The 20,661-nt window shown below is 41.5% G+C and overlaps 1 protein-coding gene across 1 annotated transcript in view; it reads right to left on the bottom strand.

Annotated features, from left to right (window-relative positions):
* The window catches only part of LOC122062509 (FGGY carbohydrate kinase domain-containing protein-like), a 72,907-nt gene that overhangs the window by 2,747 nt on the left and 49,499 nt on the right, over nt 1-20,661 (bottom strand). The window contains exons 5-9 of the mRNA XM_042626149.1: nt 11,128-11,247; nt 10,867-10,987; nt 10,620-10,776; nt 9,681-9,753; nt 1,254-1,381 (exon numbers count right to left, since the gene is read on the bottom strand). Coding sequence (XP_042482083.1) covers nt 1,254-1,381; nt 9,681-9,753; nt 10,620-10,776; nt 10,867-10,987; nt 11,128-11,247 — 599 coding nt within the window. The remainder of the gene's footprint in view (nt 1-1,253; nt 1,382-9,680; nt 9,754-10,619; nt 10,777-10,866; nt 10,988-11,127; nt 11,248-20,661) is intronic.

Genomic DNA, 20,661 nt, shown 5'->3' with positions numbered 1-20,661 from the left:
CCACTGATCCAAGCGACCATTTTGCTCCGGCAACGGTGAGCTTCATTCTTCTTTGATAGGAGTAGAAATATAGTGGATGACCTTAAGGCTTAGGCACTCATTTTAACATCATAGAGGTAAGTATAATAAATACTTGTATTTTTTGTCTTCTTTTCTTTATATTTATAATTTTTTTTCATAATTATGTATTTATATTATTTGTTAATATGTTATGATGACTGATGATTGATGATTGATGATTGATGATTGATGATTGATGAAGATGAACTTAGTTTATTCACTTTATTGATTTGTTTTCTTGATGAATATCTTACATTGGTATGAATATGAATCTTTAATATTTATTTAACATATGAGTAATAGGATTCAACAAGGATTTGAGCCAAATAGATTGGTTTTATAAAAAAATTATACAGGAACGCTTTAGTCGATAAGGCGACGCTTTATGCCCACCTTATCGCTAAGGCGCTCCGAAAGACCCTCATACGCCTCCGTCACCTTACCGCCTTAAAAACTATGAGTAGACGTAGACTTGGTCATAAGTCGAACTACTATAAAAATCCTTGCGTCTAGTCTTCTTGATTCCGCACTTTAATTCCACATTTTGTCTAAGTTGTGATAAATCGAAAAATTGTCAAGTACTGTCAAGAAAACCAATTCACCCCCCCCTCTAGGTGTTTCTAACACACCTTTACATTGTTACTCCAATACTGATAGCTATATATTCTTGTCAATTCGATGTGTCTAATTTGTTGATCTTAACTTTAAACATTTCATAGCTCTCCCTCGAATTCTCCACCACACCCCCTCCCCCACCCAAAAAAAAAAAAAATCTTTTATAATCCAGAACAAGTTAGAGGTGCATATTTCAGCTACATGTCAATTTCTGGGTACTTTATCAAGATGTTTTGCTACAGAAATCAGCTCAACTTAGAAGTCCCATCCCATAACTAATAGCAAAAGAAATACAGTGGCCTATAGAAAGAACTTATTTATCAGATAATTTAACTGATCAAGCAGATTCGAAGGTGACCTACATATGTCAACTGTAAACTGGTTAGGATTACACCATGTAGGCCAGTTACTAGGATGACTGACTGTACCAGCTACTATTTTATAGTTCTATCTGATATCCAGGTATGGTCCCAAGTGCTTCCCCCCCCCCCCACCCCCCACCCCCAAAAGAAATTGTAAAAAATGATGCAAGAGATGAAAAGGTTGGTTTGGTGTCTGTTGTACATCGACACATATACCTGACCAGGTGCATTCAGTGCCTTCATCGCATCATGGAGACTAGAATACTTCTTTGCAGCAACCGCTCCAAGAATGGATGCTCCCAAGAGAACAGACTCACTTTCTCTAGGAAGAATTAATGGACAACCTGTCTCATTTTTCATTTGAAGGCATAAGTTAAGTCAATCATACTCATCGATGCATTCAATAACCTTAAAACAAAACTTTTCTAACCCATTGATGGTGTCATTTTAGCATTCAAACATTGGTGACTTTGATAACAGTCACTACACCATGTTTTGTCTTTTTGCGGTAATACTGATGGATGGAAATCTAAAATGGGTAATATTGTCATTCTGCTGCAATTGAGAGGAGACAAATAAATGAACTGTCTACATACTCTCCAGCCACTGTGAATTGCATTGAGTTTAAAGTGGAAAAGAGAGCAAATAAATGAACTATCAAGAGTGACACCAAAACTCACAGGGTAACAAAAACCAGTAACCCAGTGGAGAGGCTGAAGGGAAAGAAAATTTCAGGATCATTTGGTTATGGAACTCTTTTATCCCCTTATTTTATTTGGGGGGGGGGGGGTATGGAGGTGGGGGTTTCCTATTTTGCAATGGAAGTTACTGCCACGAAACTCTTTAATCTTCACCTAAAACAGGGGCTTTCTTCAATTCATGTTCACTGAGCATGCTTCTATTGGAGAAAGAAAATATGGTTACGTTTCAAAATGTGAAGAAACAACAAAATTTTGATTAACAGTCACACAGTGCAAGTTAAAAAAAATAATAATATATATATATATATATATATTGCTCTTAAAAAACCTGTCCCATTTTTTTTAAAGAAAAAAGTGCTCTCTTTCAAGGTTAAAAAAGTATAGTTATTTGTACCCAAAAAAAAAGAAGAAGAATAGTTACAGTTCAATCGAAGTAAAAGACATGAAAGTATGATATTAACTTCCTTTTTCATATGACTGCCGCAAAAAGGAAAAAAGAGAACTTATTTGAAATTTCTAATTCTTCGTGGGGACTGGTTGTGGTGACAAGTGGGCAAAGGTTTGTACACCATAGATGAGTGCGGGTAAAGAAGCTAGTCTAAAACTGTAGGATTAGATTAGCATCTTGGAACATAATAACTTTAACAGGAGTTCAGAATTGATAGATATTAATGAGAAGAATAAGAATAAGCATAGATTTTATATACGATACTAGACGGAAGGGTAAAAAAAAACTACAGAATTAGATGAATATAAACTTTGGTATACAAGGAATTAAAATAATGAAAGTGGGGTGGGAATAGTAGTAGATAAAGATTTAAAAAATGATGTATGTGTTGAAAGAATTGATGATAAAATAATATCCATCAAACTTATGTTAGGAAAAGAGGTAATCAGTATAATTAGGGCTTACGCACCCCAAATCATACTGGATGAAAATACTAAGAAACAATTTGGATACACATGGATGCATTAGTTCAGGAATTAGTCGAGGAGAAAAGATTATTACAAAGGGAGATCTGATGTTTATGAATGAATTCATGGAGGACAAGGTATTGGAGATGGGAATGAGAACACTTCACTTTTAGAATTTGTCGGTTATGATTTATCAATAGTACATAAATGCTTTGAAAAGAGAGAACATTTAATAACCTTCAAAAGTGGCAAACCACTAACCAAATAGACTTCTTTCTAACTGGAAGGGCCGACAGGTTACCATGTAGAGACTGTAAAGTTACACTAGGGGAGAGCTTAACCATGCAACATAGATTAATGGTCCTAGATATGTGTTTTCAAACGCTGAATAGTTGAAAACGTGAGATGATTGCCCCAGAAAAGGATGTGGAAATTAAAAGGAGAAAACTTGAAGATATTTAATCATAAATTAGTAACACAGGGAAGGTGGGATTTCAATGAAGACACTAATATGATGTGGAACAAGATGGCTACGTACATTACAAATGTAGCTAAAGAAGTTCTAGAAAAAACTAAAGGAAAGAGACCTCCATCTCGATGAAGTTCAACCAGCCATTAAGGCTGAAATCCAATATAAACTTGGAAAAGGACTAAGGATGAGGGGGATTAAAAAATGTATAAATTTGCTCGAAATGAAGCTAAAAAGATAGTAGAGAAAATAAGGACTAAGAAATATAAGGATCTCTATAACAATTCAGGTAAAAAGGAGGGGGAAAATATATCTATAAACTAGCAAAAATGAGAGAGAAAGAGAAGAGATTTAAACCATAATAGATGAATTCGAAGTAAAGATAATAATGTATTAATTTGTGATGAGGAGGTTAAAGAGAGATGGAAAAAATATTTCTACAATTTACCAAATGAAAACAATACAAATAATAGTTTTTCAGAAGGTTTAAAAAAAATAAAAATAAAACGTAAAAATACACGGAAAATTAGGGTTTCTGAGGTTAAGGAAGCTTTAAAGAAGATGAAAATAGGTAAACCAGTAGGTCCAGATGGTATTCCAATAGAGTTGTGGACCAACTTAGGAATTAGCAGAATAATCTGGCTAACTAAGATGTTTAATAAAATTATGAGCACAAAAGAAATGCCAAATAAATGGAGGAGAAGCAATATGATTCTTTTAATAAAAACTACAGGAGATATATAAAGTGAAAATAGTTTTATGAAATTATGGGAGAGTAATTAAAACCCGCTTGAGACAAAAAAACTAATATTTTGGATAATCAATTGGGTTTTATGTCAAAAAGATCAACTAATGGAAAGATTTAGAGAATGTAAGAAGGATCTCCATATGGTCTTTATTGACTTAGAAAAAAACTTAGGACAGCCCCTTGGAGAATAATTTGGAAACTGTTATTATTTTGAGTAAATATGTGGATATGTATAATGTGTAGTGAATACTATAAAAGTTGCGGGGAGACAAGGTAGTGAATTTCCTCCAATTACAATTAGATTACATCAAGGATCAACTCTTAAGTCTGTATTTGTTGGAGCAAATCATAGATGAGATGACTAGAGATATTCAAAATCAGATCCCTTGGTGTAAGCTCTCTGCTGATGATATTACTTTGGTGGATGAAACAAAATCACAAATAAATGCAAAGTTTGGGATTATTGGGATCGACCTTGGCATCAAAAGGTTATATAATGTGTGACTTTAATAATATTAGGACTGAAAGTGGGATGGTGAAAATTGATGTTAGGGAGAATGGGAGATACCATAAAGTGAAAATTTTAGGTACATAAGTTCAAAGCGGCTCTCTAAGATAATCTGCTATTTGATCAGGAATAGACCTTTAGATTGGCCCCTACTTTATTTACTCTTTCCTTTCCTTAACCATTCCCTACCTAACCATCATTAATAAACAAGAAATAGAGGATGGTGTTGCACAAATAATTAGAATAGGGTGGATAAAGGGGAGGGGTGCATCCAAAGTGTTGTGTGATCAATGTATTCTTTTAAAACTTGAATGGAAATTTAATAGGATATACGACCAACAATGATATATGAAATGGAATGTCGAACATTAAAAAAAAGCATATAGACAAACTAGGTATGGCTGAAATGCAGATGTTGAGGTGGATGAGTGGTAACTAGAAAATATAAAATGAGGAATGAGAAAATTAGCACTAATGTAAGAGTAACTCCGATATATGATAAGTTGCGAGAAAGTCATTTAAGGTGGCATGGACATATGCAATGTACAAGTCATTTAAGGTGGCATGGACATGTGCAATGTACGCGCTTTTGAATGCTCCAATACAGAGGAACAATTTGATTCAGATTGAAAGAGTTAAAAGAACTAGGGGTAGGCCTAAAATAACTCTAGGAGAAGTGGTAAGGAAAGATATGAATAGTTTAGGATTAGTAACAAGTATGACTTTTGTTTTTTTTTTTTTTTTTTTGATGAATTAAATAATTCATTAACAAGAGGAAAGAAAATATATAAGGGAGGAGGGGGGAGAAGATTATATCAAGCCAACTAAAGGGAAACAAGCCCTACAAAAGAGAGGGGTGAAATACAAGTCAAGAAAAGGGCCAAAAAACATCCAGGAGGAAGAGGGGTAACAAGATGGAGGAGGGGGAGTCCCCAGGATAAAACAATTTTCCTATTCCTTGGAGAATCATGCACATTTCAGTAGGGGGGAGAGAAGCAAGCTTGGAGCTGATGACGTCGAAACAGATGGCATTCCAAATCTTATCATAAGATTGTGAGTTGGATGTCCATCTACAAAGATTTTGCTCCATCCAAATGTGGTTGATGGTGTTGCAAAAGGCCAGCCTCTTGACAGTGCCGCAAATGGAGGAACCAGCAAAAGTTATGTTGACCCATACCCATTGTCTACCGAGGTTAAGAACTCTTCTATTTGTAGGCCAACAGTGACTATGAACCTTATTCCAAATGACGGAGGAGAAAGGGTAAGAGAAGAAGCGGTGCTCATCATCTTCAGTACCATTCCAGCAAAGACAACAAGAGGGGGAACCGAAATGTGCTGGCAGATAAGAAAAGACTACGTAGGGAGGCAGTTAGAGAGAGCATGCCAGACTGTGAAGTTGTGATGCGGGATATAGCCTTTAAGATAGATAATTTTATGCCAAGGGACATTGGGGCCTTTGGATCTAATTAGATCCTAGGTAAAGGAGGAACTAAATGAACTAGTGGGGGAAGGAAGCCAGGAGCTTTTGTCTTCTCTTCCTCGATGGCCAGGGGGAAAAGAGGAAGACTAGACCAAATATTGGCTAATGGGCGAGGGGACAGAGATGATGGAGTTGACTATGGCATTTCTACCAAAGCCAGAGGAGTAAACGACCCTGGAGTTGACAAAAGAAAGAAAAACACCTGACTGATGTTGGGGATCCAACCAAAGGGAGGTAGATGAGCTATTGCCAATGGAGGAGGAGATAGCCCCAAGGGTGGTGGGTCTGATGCTGAGAATTTTGCGCCACATCCAAAAGGCATCAGGGGCAATGGAAAGCGTCAAGAGAGAGCCATTCTTAAGGGGGGAGTAAACCCAAGAAACCCAAATATTGTTATGCTTAGAAGCAATCCTCCAAATGAGCTTGAGAATGTCTGCAATGTTAACCAATTTGATTTGTTTCAAACCCAAGCCTCCTTCAAATTTGGGGAGACAAACGGAGACCCAACGGATAAGATGGAGGAATTTGGATGAATCAACTCCTTTCCAAATGAAGGTGCAAAGGAGCTTTTCATTGGATTTAATGGTAAATTGGGGTAGGATGAAGACACCTGACAATTAAGGTGCATAGATTGAAGCACAAATCTGGAGAGTTCTTGGCACCCTGCATAAGAGATAAGTTTTCCTTTCCATAGCTAAAGATTTTTTTTTCTAGCATGGAGGTGCAACGGTGATTGGATAACCTGGTAGTGATGAGCGGAAGGCCAAAGTATTTGACTGGGAGAGAGCCCAAGGAGAAATTAATAAGCTCAAGGAGGTGGGCTTTAGAATAATCAGAGACCCCATAAAGGAAGAGACGGTATTTGAGGAGGTTAATGTGAAGGCCGGAGCTCTCCAAAAAGGTGAAGGGAGGACATAATGGTGGAGATGGGGAGGGGGTTTGCTTTGGAGAAAATCATCAGGTCTTCAGCAAAGGCAAGATGGCTAAGCAGAATAGATTTGCATTTGGGGATGGGTGAAATGAGGTGCTGATCAGTGGAAGATTGGATGGATATGGAGAGCACCTTCAAGGCAAGGGAGAAGACAAAGAGGGAGAGAAGGAAACCTTGCCTTATACCTACAAAAGATGGGAAGAAGCTGGTAGGGCTCCTGTTGACGAGAACAGAGAAGCAGGGGGAGGAAATGCAAGAATGGATCTAGTGGACAAAAGTAAGAGGAAATAATATCTAGAGCAAGATTCTACAGATGTAGTCCCATTTGATAGAATCGAAGCCTTTGTGGATGTCAATCTTAAGAAGGGTGGCGGAGGAATGGGATTTTTTATCGAACCCTTTTACAATTTCATGGCACAAAATGATATTATCAACAATGCTTCTCCTTGCAATGAAATCAGAATAGTTAGCACTCACCAAAGAATCAACAATCTTCTAGAGATGGTTACCAAAATTTTTGGCAATGAACTTATATAGGAGATTACAAAGGAAGATATGTCTCAAGTCAAGCATAGAGGAAGCCCCCTCTTTTTTGGGGATGAGGCAGAGGACCCTATTAAGCTTGCAGGAAACACAGTCGATGCCACAATAACGGTTATGCCAAGTGAGCTTGGTACTAAAGCATCGAAGGTCGTTCATGCCAAGCAATCATTAGCAGTCATTGTTTGCTTCGACAAAAGAAAGGTCAATGGGGGTCACCTCTTTGCTTTTCATGGCTAGATCTAACCACATTAAAATCCCCAGCAGGACCACAAGGGAGGGAGACAACAGAGGGATCAAAGGTCGAAAGTTAAACCAAAGGGAAACTCTTTCACGGGCATAGTTCAAGGCATAAACAACAAAGAATAGGAAATTGTTGGAACCATAGGGATTAGAGATGGAGAGATGAATGTATTGAGAAGAGGAGGACATAGTTGCTACACAGAGCTTAAGGAGCTTCCAAAGAATCCAAATACGGCCATTGGGCAGTGGGTGTAATTAGCAAGAAAAGACTAAGAGCAGGCGATGGAAGCAACAATGCAGGAAGACTTGGGCTCAAGGACTCTGGTTTCAAGAAGGCAAGAGAACTCAGCGTGGGAGGAGAGGATGGACAAGCATATGATAACATGCTTAGTCGAAGGGTTTAAACCTCAGCCGTTCCAGATAATCCAGGTGGTTGTAGAGACAGGGGCAAGGCAACGAGAGCTTGAGGGAGCTCGAAGAGGGTCGTTGGTGGCCAACAACAAAAGAGTTAGGACGGTGTTCATAATCCTTGACAGGGGGAGGTGGGGTCGAGCTGGTGTTCATTGCTTAACTGTCCAAACATTTATTCTTGGACTTGGGATTGGAGTTAGATTTTTTAGCTTGGGAAAAACTGGAGTTTCTGGGAGGCCACTTCATCACAGTGGGGACATCGGAATCAGCAGGGGCGGTGGAATGAGAAGCAACCTCAATCGTAGGATGGGCCTTCGAGGACCTAAGATAGCTGAAAGGGGGGAATCTGGCGGAGAGGTGACAATATTGGTGACTTCAGGGGAGACAACCAGCAGAGGTGATCGCAAGATGGGCCTACACGGGCTAGAGGTGAGAGCTGCTAACTTGAACAGAGACTACTAGCAGAGATCTTGAAGCAGAAAGGAAGCCATGCAGGTATGGTTGGTGGAGAGGCAACACTAGGAGCCGCAGGGGCAGCGACAACGATCAAAGCCTCCCTATCTAGGAGAGAATGAGAGCCCTAAGGAACAAAGATGGCGATGGAATAGGTTGAGCTTGAGAGGGCCGTAGAGGCCAAGGAAGCAACAGGGGTCGATGGATCTCTAGGGAGACCATCAGGTGGTGGAGGTAGGGTTTGGGATGGATGAGTTGATTGGGTTCAGGACGGTGGATGGGTTAGGGGTAGGTTTTGGGTTGCATGGATTGTTCAGGCTAGGGGAGGTGGATGGATTAAGTGAGATGGAGTCTAAAGGGGGGGAGGAAATAGCTTGTCGAATAAGAGAAAGGGTAGACTGTGGAAAATTTTATTGGAAAACTATTATGTTAAATTGTGAATTCTATGCCAAATGTCAAAATTATTCAACTTAACTCAGCCTTATAATGGTTAAATTGTGAATTCTATGCTAACTGTCAAAATTATTTTACTCCACTCAGACTTATAATGGTCGGCTACGTAGATCCTTTTTCCAATAACTTTTCCCACATTGTCTACCCTTTCAAAACTAACCATTGGATAGATAAGGCAAGATCTAGAGTTCCAACGCATCAATTTCGGAGTCAAATTCAATCATATACCCCTCCATGTATTGGCACTTTTCCCTGTATTTTCAATTGTCCCCTGTTTTCAACCATTCAAAAGATTACTCTTCTTTGAAAGCTTCATTTTGCCACATGGCCAACTCCATTCGGCTGAAATTTGACATATGAGTAGGGATCCTAGGCCCATACACATATAGGCCCCAACAGATCTGCCATGTGGCAGATAAGAGGGTCACACAGAAAGGACTTCCTATGTAGGCCCATGCAGGAACTGGAGTATTTTTCACCTATCTTGACATCAATGGGTCAGGCGGGTTCACGCACAATACAAGACCAGGACGAGTCATCCAGGCCCTTTAAACATGCAATAGGGTTTAGGAAACACTAGTGAATTAACAAAACTATCCCTGTATGATAAGATACTTTCCTCAATTAAGACTTAAGAGGGGGGAGGGGAGTAAGTAGAAGATTAACTAAATCTATTAATAAGGGTGAATGCTAACATAGATAAATAGATGGGTGATGGGAGTATCCCCTGCATATATCTATATATATATATATATATAGAGAGAGAGAGAGAGAGAGAGAGAGAGAGAGACCAATGATATCTGCATGTTCTTGAATGTACAAGGGGTTCTTGGCAAGTCCACCACATGCAAGAAGTGTGTCAATCTGTAGACAAAATAAATTGGAAAGGAAAAGCCAGTTACAAGGTAAAAATTGGTACGAAAAACCTTTATGCACCAAAGGTGATGGACAAGCAACCCTAACCAATATGATTTTTATCATTAAAAAACACAAAATCACAATACAAATTCAGTATTAAACAATGTCTCTATCTACATATCAGAAAAATTAAAGAAATGCTCTACTAACATAGATACAGTTGACACTACCAAAATAAATAGATACTTTTCATTGCTTATAAAAAAATCAAAATGCAATTAATATCATCGTTAGAGAACATGGGTTCTACATAATGTCCAGATAAGAAATCCATAATGTTCATTATCATACATTACATACATATACTTATATGGGATACAGTTACAGGATAAAATAAAGTGGGTGAGCATGTGGCGCAGTAGTTAAGTTGCACTATTGCAACATGTTGGTCATAGGTTTGAAACTTGGAAACAGCCTCTCCTGCGAAGCAGGGGCTAACGTTGCGTACACTTGCCCCTCCCAGACCATGCAGTTGCAGGAGCCTCGTGCACTGGGTGAAAATTTTAGTTACAGGATAAAATCAATGCAAATTATTTTCAAAGTGAAAAATGCTCACAGAAAGATGAAGTCACCCAACTCAAGCTTGGGATTCAAGAAGCCTAGAGCTTTGATCATTCTTCACAAAGTAACAATACAAGGCCTAGACCATACTGGAGGATATGAAACTACACCAAATTGAATAGAGGAATAGGATTCGCACAAAAAACAAAAGATTTATTAAAAATGAAGATAACAAATTTTGAAAAATGCATGGCTGTAGAAACTCATAAAGTACTAAATCAAGTCAGAAAGTTACACTTGCAGATTCTTACTTTGTGCCCTTGTGAATTGCAATGCTCCACAATGTGGCGTGTTCCATATGCAATACCCTGGACTGTAGCAAGGTATAGAAGAGTTAGCTGTTTTTCACTTTTATCGAGAGTTAAGCCGCAGACCATCCCCTTTGATTTTGGGTCTGCAATGGGTGACCTGATCAATTGAAAAGACACATACAAATATATTAGAAATTTTAGAAAAGTAAAACCTGAAACATTCTATAATATTCAATGAACTACATACCTGTTCCCATGGAAGTCAGGAAGGACATGTATATCTTTAGTCAAGGCAGCAAGGAAAGGAGCTTTCAATTCATTCATCATTGATTCCAATATTCTGTTTAACAGCTCATATATGGAAATCCCTGCAAGAGATGAAATTGAAATGAAGGGATCAAGAATGATGCTCTAAAGTGTACAAGGAAACTGTGTCAAGAATGCTAGGAAGTTTTATATTTCACAAAAAATGTTGCCTATCAAAAGAGATGACTAAAAAATAGCTTACCTTGAGAGGCAGCACGGTTCGCAAGATGAGGAGAAGCAACATGGTTCTCAACTACATAATCCAATAAAGCACCAGTTGCACTTTGACCACCTTCAGTGAGCCAGTATTCAGGTACCATTGCTGAACACAAATTGAACTAGCATGATATCAATAGTTCCAAATTTCCAACAAGTTGGTGTGAGAAAGAACAAAATAAGTTTAGTGAAAAGTGATTGTCATTGATGTTGCACTACATCAGTATGATCACACCTGAACCACACAGATCAAATGAGGTCAACCAGCCCAAGACTGATCCAAGTAAATGCATTTGGACCAGTAGGAGCCATTGGCATATTCAGAGGTCTTGATCCAATTATGATGGATGCTGCAGACTAAAAATATGTAACATACAACGAAATTTAATAATGCATCTGTTATGACAGAAATTTCAATAATGTTACAACCATCCCCCAACTACCCCATAGACACATTCAGAGAGACAGGAATCTGCCTCTATTATTCCCTGCTCTCAGAGTGCCAGCTTCTCTATATGTGTGTGTGTGTGCGTGTGTGTCACCCGTGCCCTAATCCGGTCAAATTTAAACTTTTTTTAATAGGTGATGCACTGGAGAGTGTCAGCATTGATGACCTGTGGATAGCAACAGTTTACAGTCTGGAAGGAAGAAATGACCCATCTTGCAAGTGCATATTTGCCAGTCACACTGAAAGGGATTCAGGCCTCCTAAACCCTAGTGGTAAGTGGCTAAATACCCCCTTCTCTTAACCTTAGTTGCATGGTAGACAAGCTTCATATGACCATGCACAAGTCCCAAGAGACCACCATAAGTGTTGCAAAAAGGGCTGGAAACCAGCTAAGTACAGCAGCAGAAACTGTCCACCGGTATATCCCACTGGTTGGATAGTGACCTACCAGTGGACATTAACTGGTGGGTCTTGCTGTGCTGAATTGCATTCTTAACCCGTGGGACCCACTATAAGCGAACTAACCTGCTCTACCCTTGTCCCCACACTACATGGGACCTACCCACTCCACTTGCACACCTTGTAAGTCCAAGGTCCAAGGTGGTGCGCCCCTATGGTCTGACAACCATGTTAAGTCAATTTGGGCAAGGGTCACTAGGCAGGCAAACATGCCCTAGCGAGCCTAGAGCTCATTACTTCACCTGAAAACGTGGGAGAGGGAGAAAAAGGAGGAGAATAAAAAGGAATAGAAGGTGAAGCTCGGTTGCTCCCCCTTGGTTCCCGACACCTCATTTGGTAAGTGAACCCTTCCCCCTCCATTTCCTCTTTCTAATTTTTGGTTTGGGGTAGGTAGAAGTTGGGATTTTGCCAAGTTAGAGGGGTATGCCTCAACCCTAGTGACTTTGGTTGGCCGGGAAAGTGCACACTACACTTCCCTGTGCTTTTTCCGAGCTCAAATTTAAGCTCCCCAATCTCCAGGAGCATTTTTCTCAAAATGGGGGTTTAAGGTTTCAATCGAAGAATTGACGTAGCTCCCAAATGGCCCGGTAAAAACACGATCAGTCGAGCTTAAATGAAAAGTTGGAAGACCATCTACAAACCCCAAAAAACAAATCCCGGCAATCAAATCCGATGTGGTTAAGCCCCAAAGTGTACAACACTTTCTGGGTTGCCACCGGTAGATGGCCATCGATAGGTCCACTACCAACTGGTGTCCATCAACCAGTGGATTAATTGATCAAGATCAGCTTCTATCCATGTCACCAGTTGGAGTCACTGATTGGAAAGACATCCACCGATGGAGTCTGAGACTATTTCAGCGTCTGCCACCTCACCATAGCACCCACCGGTAGGAAGACAGTTACCGGTGGACCTTACTATACTGCCTGATGGGAAAATTTTGGGGAATTGGGGGTAACTTTTAGAGGGCCAAATTATAACATTTTGACACCCGTTTACCGTTGAAACTAGGGCAGAGACAATCACTTTCAGTGAGGCCTAGCGGGGTACTATTTTGGGCATTTTTCTTGGGAATTTACTCACCCGGTCAGTAGACAAGTGAGTGGTGGACTGATTTCTTTTGGAGTGTTTTAAATTTTAGAATTGATGTGTGCTACGGTAAGCATGTGCTTTAATTTCTAATATCAAGTATGCTCTATTTGAATTTTATCAACTGATTACTTATATTAACTATTGTTATTGATGATTGTGTATGAGCGAGATCTGGTGTGACCGTGAGGAATTCTAGTATTATGATCGTCGCATTGATGATTGCATCATACATTGTGTGTGCATTAGAGCTAGGCTTGGATATGGATAAATAGTGTGGTTGATGGTAATTCTGTTACCGTGTATCCCATACTAATTGTGTGTATGCTAGAACTAGGTTTGAATATGGAATGCGATGTGGCTGATGGTGATTCCAGTACTGTATGTCCATCCTACATGTATCATTATGAAAGGCATATATATTATTGTGGTTAAGTATAACTACCCTATGCTATGACCCTTGCCAATAGGGGTGAGGTGTTGGGTAACCCACTGTGATAGGTTCGATGAGTTTTTTTGGGATGCCACTTTTATGGTATGATGTGATTATTGCAGGAGCTAGAAACTAACCCAGTGTGGCCAATGGTAATTCCGGTGTCGTGGCTTCCAGGATGGGGTTATTATTGGTTTGTTGGGTAACCGATAGGGCATTTTGGGACCGACAGGCTCCTATCCACAACTAGGATTTGTATTGCTGGGTAACCGATGGCAATTCCGGGGGCCAGGGATACTGCCTACTGTATCGCAGTAGCATTAACCCGACTTAGTTGTATGTTAAGTGGATGATAATAAACTGAATTGCATCATCTCACATCATGACTCATATGTGTCTGTTTGTAAAAACTCCATCCATCACTGAGCTAGTTGGAGCTCACACCACATGCGTGATGCTTTTAGATGATGATGCAGGTACAATAGTGCCTATAAGCAGCGACATGTCCTCATTTATAGCCGACCATGGCGGAGACTAGTGGACACCAGAGGTTGAGGAGCATGAAATGGATTGTGCTTGCGACGTTTGTGCCTACAATGTGCTGTGACTGAGGGTTGTGTTGTCTGTTGTCATTACCATATTTTTGGGATTTTATATTTTCTGATACAATATTATTTATATCTTGTAATAGAAATTGAATAAACTCGTTAAATTACTATAAAACATTTTAGTTTGGAAATGAAGCCCCAACTGAGAGAGTCAAAGGCCTTGTGAATATCAATTTTGATGAGAGCAAAAGGGGAGTGAGATTTCCAGTCAAACTGACAATCTCGTGGCTAAGAATGATATTATCCGCTATACTCCTACCAGCGATGAAAGCCGATTGGTTCGAACTCACAAAAGAGTCAATGACTTTTCTAATCTTATTAGCTAGGATTTTGGCAATAAATTTGTGGAGGAGGTTGCAAAGAAATTGGCCTGAAGTCATTCATAGAGTCAGCACCTTCCATTTTAGGGATGAGAGAAAGGAAAGTGTGATTGATTCCATTGATCTGAGTGGGATTGTAGAAGAAACTTCTAACAGCCAGAATGAGATCACTGCGAATGATGTTCCAGCAAGAGGAGAAGAAACCCATGCTGAAGCCATCAGGACCAGGGGCTCTATTGGCTTTGTGGGAAGGACGGCATATAGAATTTCATCATCCGAGGGAATAGATTGGAGACTAGGGAGGAGATCATCTAGAATGAATTTATTGAGATGATTATGGAGGATAGGAGGAGGGGGGAGAGGAGGAGCAGAGAAAATTCCAAGGAAATGAGAGACAGCTTCAAATTTAATATCCTCATGGTTGGTAAGCTCATTACCAGAAGAGGAGATGAGCTTAGGAATGGTATTCACATTGGATCTAACTTTGAAGGAGAAATGGAAGAAAGCAGAGTTACAGTCTCCAAAGTCAATCCACTTGATATGAGCTTAACTAATAAAGGAATCCTCAAGTTTAGGGGAAGATTGTGCGTGCCTGAGGGTGGTGGTCTAAAAGCCCTCATTTTGAGAGGCATAAGCTCTCCATACTTGATACACTCCCAAAGCACAACGATGTACAAGGACCTTAAGGATTCCTACTGGTTGAAAGTAATGAAAAGTGATGTAGCCACTTATGTATCCAAGTGTCACTTGTCAGCAAGTCAAGGTTGAGAGACCGAGACTTTATGGGTTGTTACAGTCACTACTTATCCCGGACTAGAAATGCGAAAACATCATCATGGACTTTGTTACAGGATTGCCCCGCACTTCTAAAGGCATGGATGCCATTTAAGTGATTGTTGACTGCTTGACCATGGAAAGCTCACTTCATGCCTATGAAGGTCACATTTTTCATGGATAAGTTGGCAAAATTGTACACTGACGATGTAATCTGTCTTCTTGGAGTCCCAATCAACGTCATTTTTGATAGAGATCCCAAATTTAATTCTAAATTATGGGGAAGTGTGCAAAAGGTAATGGGTATGCAGCTGAACTTTAATACGACGTTCCATCCATAGACAAATGATCAGTTAGATAGGACCATTCAGACTCTAAAGGATATACTCAAGGCTTGTGTTCTTGACATGGGCTATAGTTGGGATGAACATATTTCACTTATTAAGGGTTCTCCTACTACAACAACTAGCAGGCTACCATCAGCATGGCACCTTTCGAAGCACAATATGGTAGGAAATGTCAGACACCTCTCTACTGGGATGAGGTTGGTGAGCGACCCATCTTAGGTCCAGAGTGGATACAGGCCACTAGTGAGAAGGTGGGTGTGATCCAAGAAAGGATCAAGGTAGCTCAGTCTAGGCAGAAGAGCTATGCAGATATTAGGAGAAAGTACTAGGAGTTTAATATTGGAGATAAGGTTTTCCTTTAGATTTCGCTAACCAAAGGAGTAATACGGTTTGGCAAGAAGAGGAAGCTCAATCCCATATTTATTAGGCCTTATAACATAATAGTAAGGATTGGAATGGTGGCTTACAGATTGGCACTACCCCATCATTAGATGGTGTACATGATGTATTCCACGTGTCCATGGCTCTATGCTGAGAAAGTACATTCCCGACCTGATACATTTTCTAACTCGTGTGCCACATGAACTTGATAGCGATTAGGGTTACGTGGAGGAACCTGAAGAGATCATTGATCAGAAGGACCATAGTCTCGGCAATCACACGGTCTCCTTCGTCAAGATACGGTGGAGGAACCACATGGAGCAAGAGGCATTTTGGGAGCAAGAAAACAAAATGCAGAAGTATCCTTAGTTGTTTGGCTTACCAGGTATACTAAATTTCGAGGATGAAATTCTTATAGGGGGAATGGTACACCCGTGCTCTAATCCAGCAAAATTTAAACTTTTGCTAATAGGTGATGCATCAAAGAGTGTCAACACCAGTGACCTATAGACAGCAATAGTTTACTGTTTGGAAGGAATGACCTCTCTTTCCAGTGTAGATGTTGCCGGTCAAACTAAAAGGGATTTAGGCTGCCTAAACCTTAGTGATAAGTGGCTAAATACCCCCTTCTCTTGACTTTACTTACATGGTAGACAATTCCTTATATGACCATGCACAAGTCCCAAGAGACCACCCTAAGCGCAGGAAAAAGGTCCAAAAACTAGCTAAGTACACCGGAAGGAACTATCCACCTGTAGATCTCACTTGTTGGATAGTGATCTACAGGGTGGACATAAACAGGTGGGTCTTGTTGTGCTGAATTGGATTATTAACTCATGGGACCCATTATACGCGTAGTGACCTACTCTACCCTTGTCCCCAAACTATATGAGACCTACCCACTCCACTTACCTTGTAACTCCAAGGTGGTGTCCCCGTGGCCAGACAACCGGGTTAAGTCAATTTGGGCAAGGCTCAACAGGCAGGCAAACAGGCGGCCCTAGTGAGCCTTGACTATAAATTGAAGGTATGAGCCCTAGAGCTCATTACTTCACTTGAAAACATGGGAGAGGGAGAAAAAGGAGAAAAAGGAAGAGAAGGTGAAGCCCAATTGCTCCCCCCTTCGTTCCTGAAACCTCATTTGGTAAATAAATGCTTCCCCTTCCATTTCCTCTCTCAAGTTTTGGGTTTGGGGTAGGTAAAAGTTAGGATTTTGCTAGATTGGAGGGGTACGCTTCGACCTCAGTGACTTTGGTTGGCCAAGATAGTGCACACTACACTTCCCCGTGCTTTTCGTTAGCTCAAACTAAGCTATGCGATACAGAGTCATTCTTCTCAAAATGTGGGTTTAAGGTTTCAGTCGAAGGCAAAAACCAATCCTATCTCAAGCTCTCAGTCCTTCTTAGCCACCCTCCGCCCTCTGCCCTCTGCCCTCTGCCCTCCTTGTGACCATGCCTTAAAACCGTCCTATAAACCACCCTACGCAGGCGGCTGCTGCCGTCGGTATCCCTATTCCTCCCGCTGGCACCTCCCCTCTTCAACCTAATAGCCCCTCTCCTCTACTCAACAACCGCACCTGGAGTACTGTTGTCTCCTCCTCCCCCCTTCCTCTTCATCCCCAAGCCTCCTCCTCCATCCCTTCCTCCACTGGCCACCCGCTGTTTTTTCATCCCTCGGCCATTATTGACTCCTCCCTTTCGGCCTCTGTCCGCCTGGCTTCCTAGATGATGAAATCCGAAAATGGAATAATTGTGTTATTGGATCGTTCTTGGGCAGCAGACCCCCCTTTCCCATTGTTAAATGGTCCCTTTTAAATCAATGGAAGCCGGTTTGCTCTCTGTCCTTCATGCTTGACAACGAGACTTTTATCTTTAATTTCGACTTTGATTCAGACAAAGTTATTGCCATTGACCGTGGTCCCTGGTATGTAGGGAAGAAACCAATTTTTTTGAGACAATGGGACGCTCACTCTTCATTAGCTAGAACCGATCCTGTCTCCATTCCACTATGGGTTATTCTTCCCAATCTCCCCCTCCATTTCTGGTGTATCAAGGGCTTAGCCTTATCGGATCTCTCATCGGCAAACCCTTATACTCGGATAAACGAACCAAAGGCATGGATAGACTCTCATTTGCCCGCATATGCATCGAAGTTCAGGCCGACCACGATCTTCCTTCTTCAGTTTTAATCACTGATGGGGAAGGTCACACTTTCATTCAGGAAGTTCACTACAACTAGGTTCCACTTGTTTGTTCCTCCTGCAAATGCTTTGGTCACAAAACCATCAAGTGTATGAAATCCTCTCCGTCTAATGTAATTCTAGCCAATTCTCAAGGCACTGCAAACATAGAAGCTCCTACTGCCACTGATGGTCTCTCCGATGAAGCCCAGACGAACCCATTGAAAGAAAATTCTTATAAAAAAAATTCAAGAAAAGAAGATCCCATCAAACTCAGTCGTGGTCGGTAACTTGCACTGATCCTTCTTAGAGATCGCCGGACTTCACCCAAAGGACCTCCAATCCTTCACCAGAACCTTTATCTGCTGGTCCAAACCAGTTCTCGATCCTTGGGATACCTGACACCCCTGTTGAAGATGAACCTCTGCCATGCTCTCACGTCAATGCCACTGCACAGTCTCGACCCCTATTGGATTCTCCTCTTTCGGTTTGCCAGGTCAGACATATGCCGTCCCTTGATTCTACTCCCCTTATCCCCAAACCTGCTCAACCCCCTCTGCTTCCCCTACCGACAATCGCTTCCTCTGCTTTATCCCCTCCTGCTGCAATCCCTAACTCGAACCCCTCTTCTCCCTTACTTCCATATATACCCCATTCTAACAGGCCCAACAATGAATCAACTTTTTTCCCTTTAAACCAATTCCTACCGGTCCACCTATTAAACATATTTTCCAAATTTCCATCAGACCACCCTTTATACCCGGGTAACCTTTATGACCCGACCCACCAGTTTAAACAGCCTTCTACCCATATCTCTCAACCCGACTTAACCATCCAACATTTTAACCTGGCCACCCATCCTCCTAACCCGATCACGTCTCCTTCTCTGCCCGACACTGAACCTGTCCATTTTCTCAACGGAAACCTCCCATCCCCTTTTGGCTCACCTCTCCACCTCCCTTTGCCATCTCCTGTTGTCTCGCTGTCTGAGACCATCGCCCTGCGTTCTGCTCCCTTGGCAATGATTTCTACTGGTTCTTTGCTATGCACATCCACGACCGTCTCCGCCCCTGCCATCTCCGACGGTCCCTTCTTTGCCATTACCTCGAATGGAATTGTGGCTCCCTGCCACCTCTCAGATCATCTCATTTCTTTTGTACCGGCCTTGGAAGGCCCTTCGGACTCCTGCAACACCATATTACTAAGTTCTGCTCCCTCGCTGGCCTTGGAAGGCCTTTCCGCTCCCTGCAACAACAACGAAGACCATTTTAGACCCTGCGAAGCTCTTTTGACCTCTGTTTCGGCCATGGAAGGCCCTACGGACTCCTGCAACACTATGTCACAAAGTTCTGCTCCCACTCTGGCCTTGGAAGGCCCTCCAGCTCCTTGCAACAACAATGATCCTCTGGGCTATTGAAGCCGTTGGCCCTTGAAGGCCTCATTGTCCAATCTCCCTTGCAACTTACATTTTTATCCCCCTGCCACTCAGGGATACATTGCGGCACTCATGAAGACCCTGCAGTTGCCCCGAACTCTGAATGCTTAATGCAACTGAACACTGGAAGATCAGTTGCCTCAAACATCCGCCAAAGCAGCACTGGTTCTTTGAATGTTGTTGTTTCTGGCTCCCTCTCTGTTCTTATAGACAGCCCCCTGGATGAGACCCCTGACCAGCACAAACCCAACCCCACCACTTCATACCCAACCTGTTCCATTATCAACACCTTAGCATCCAAACCTAATCATAAAAAACCAAAACACAAAACCTCCATCATTACCACTAGGTCCTCTTCCACTTCCACACCACATCTATTGCCTCCCCTGTCATCGGATATAGTCACCGACCCCCTACCACCTCTGGCCTCACCATTCCTGTGACCCCTCGCGGTTCATCCAAGCGTCCGGTGCCTAACCTTTTCTGGTTCCCATTGATCCCGTGGACCATCTGGAATGTTCGAGGTCTCAATTCCTCAGCCAAGCAAGCTGAAATAAGGTCAAACATTAGATCCTCCAAATCCAATTTGTGTTGCCTTCTAGAAACTCGTGTTCTTGGATCTAATGCCTCTAGAATAGCCTCGACTATAGGTCCCTCTTGGTGGTTGGTCCTAGGAATCCAACTACCTTCATAGCCCAAATGGGAGGATTTGGATTCTATGGGATCCTTCCTAGCTTACCATCTATTGTCTCTCCTCTGCTTAAACCATCCATATCTCTATCTCCCACTATTCTGGCCCCTTCATTTGCTTCCTCTCGATTGTGTATGCTCACAACCGAGCTGCTCTTAGAATCCCCCTTTGGTCCGACCTCCTTTCCTTTGCCACTCCCTTTGGTTCCAGACCCTAGGGTATTATCGGAGACTTCAATGTCATCCGCTTTAGCCATGAGAAACAAGGGGCCAATCCCATTGACTCTCAAGTTGTTGACGCTTTTAATGAATGCATTGAAGACCTCAATCTAACTGATCTCAAATGGTCTGATGTTA

This window comes from Macadamia integrifolia, unplaced genomic scaffold, assembly GCF_013358625.1.
Source record: "Macadamia integrifolia cultivar HAES 741 unplaced genomic scaffold, SCU_Mint_v3 scaffold1057, whole genome shotgun sequence".
Lineage (NCBI taxonomy): Eukaryota > Viridiplantae > Streptophyta > Magnoliopsida > Proteales > Proteaceae > Macadamia > Macadamia integrifolia.
This window is presented reverse-complemented; position numbering and strand designations above follow the sequence as displayed.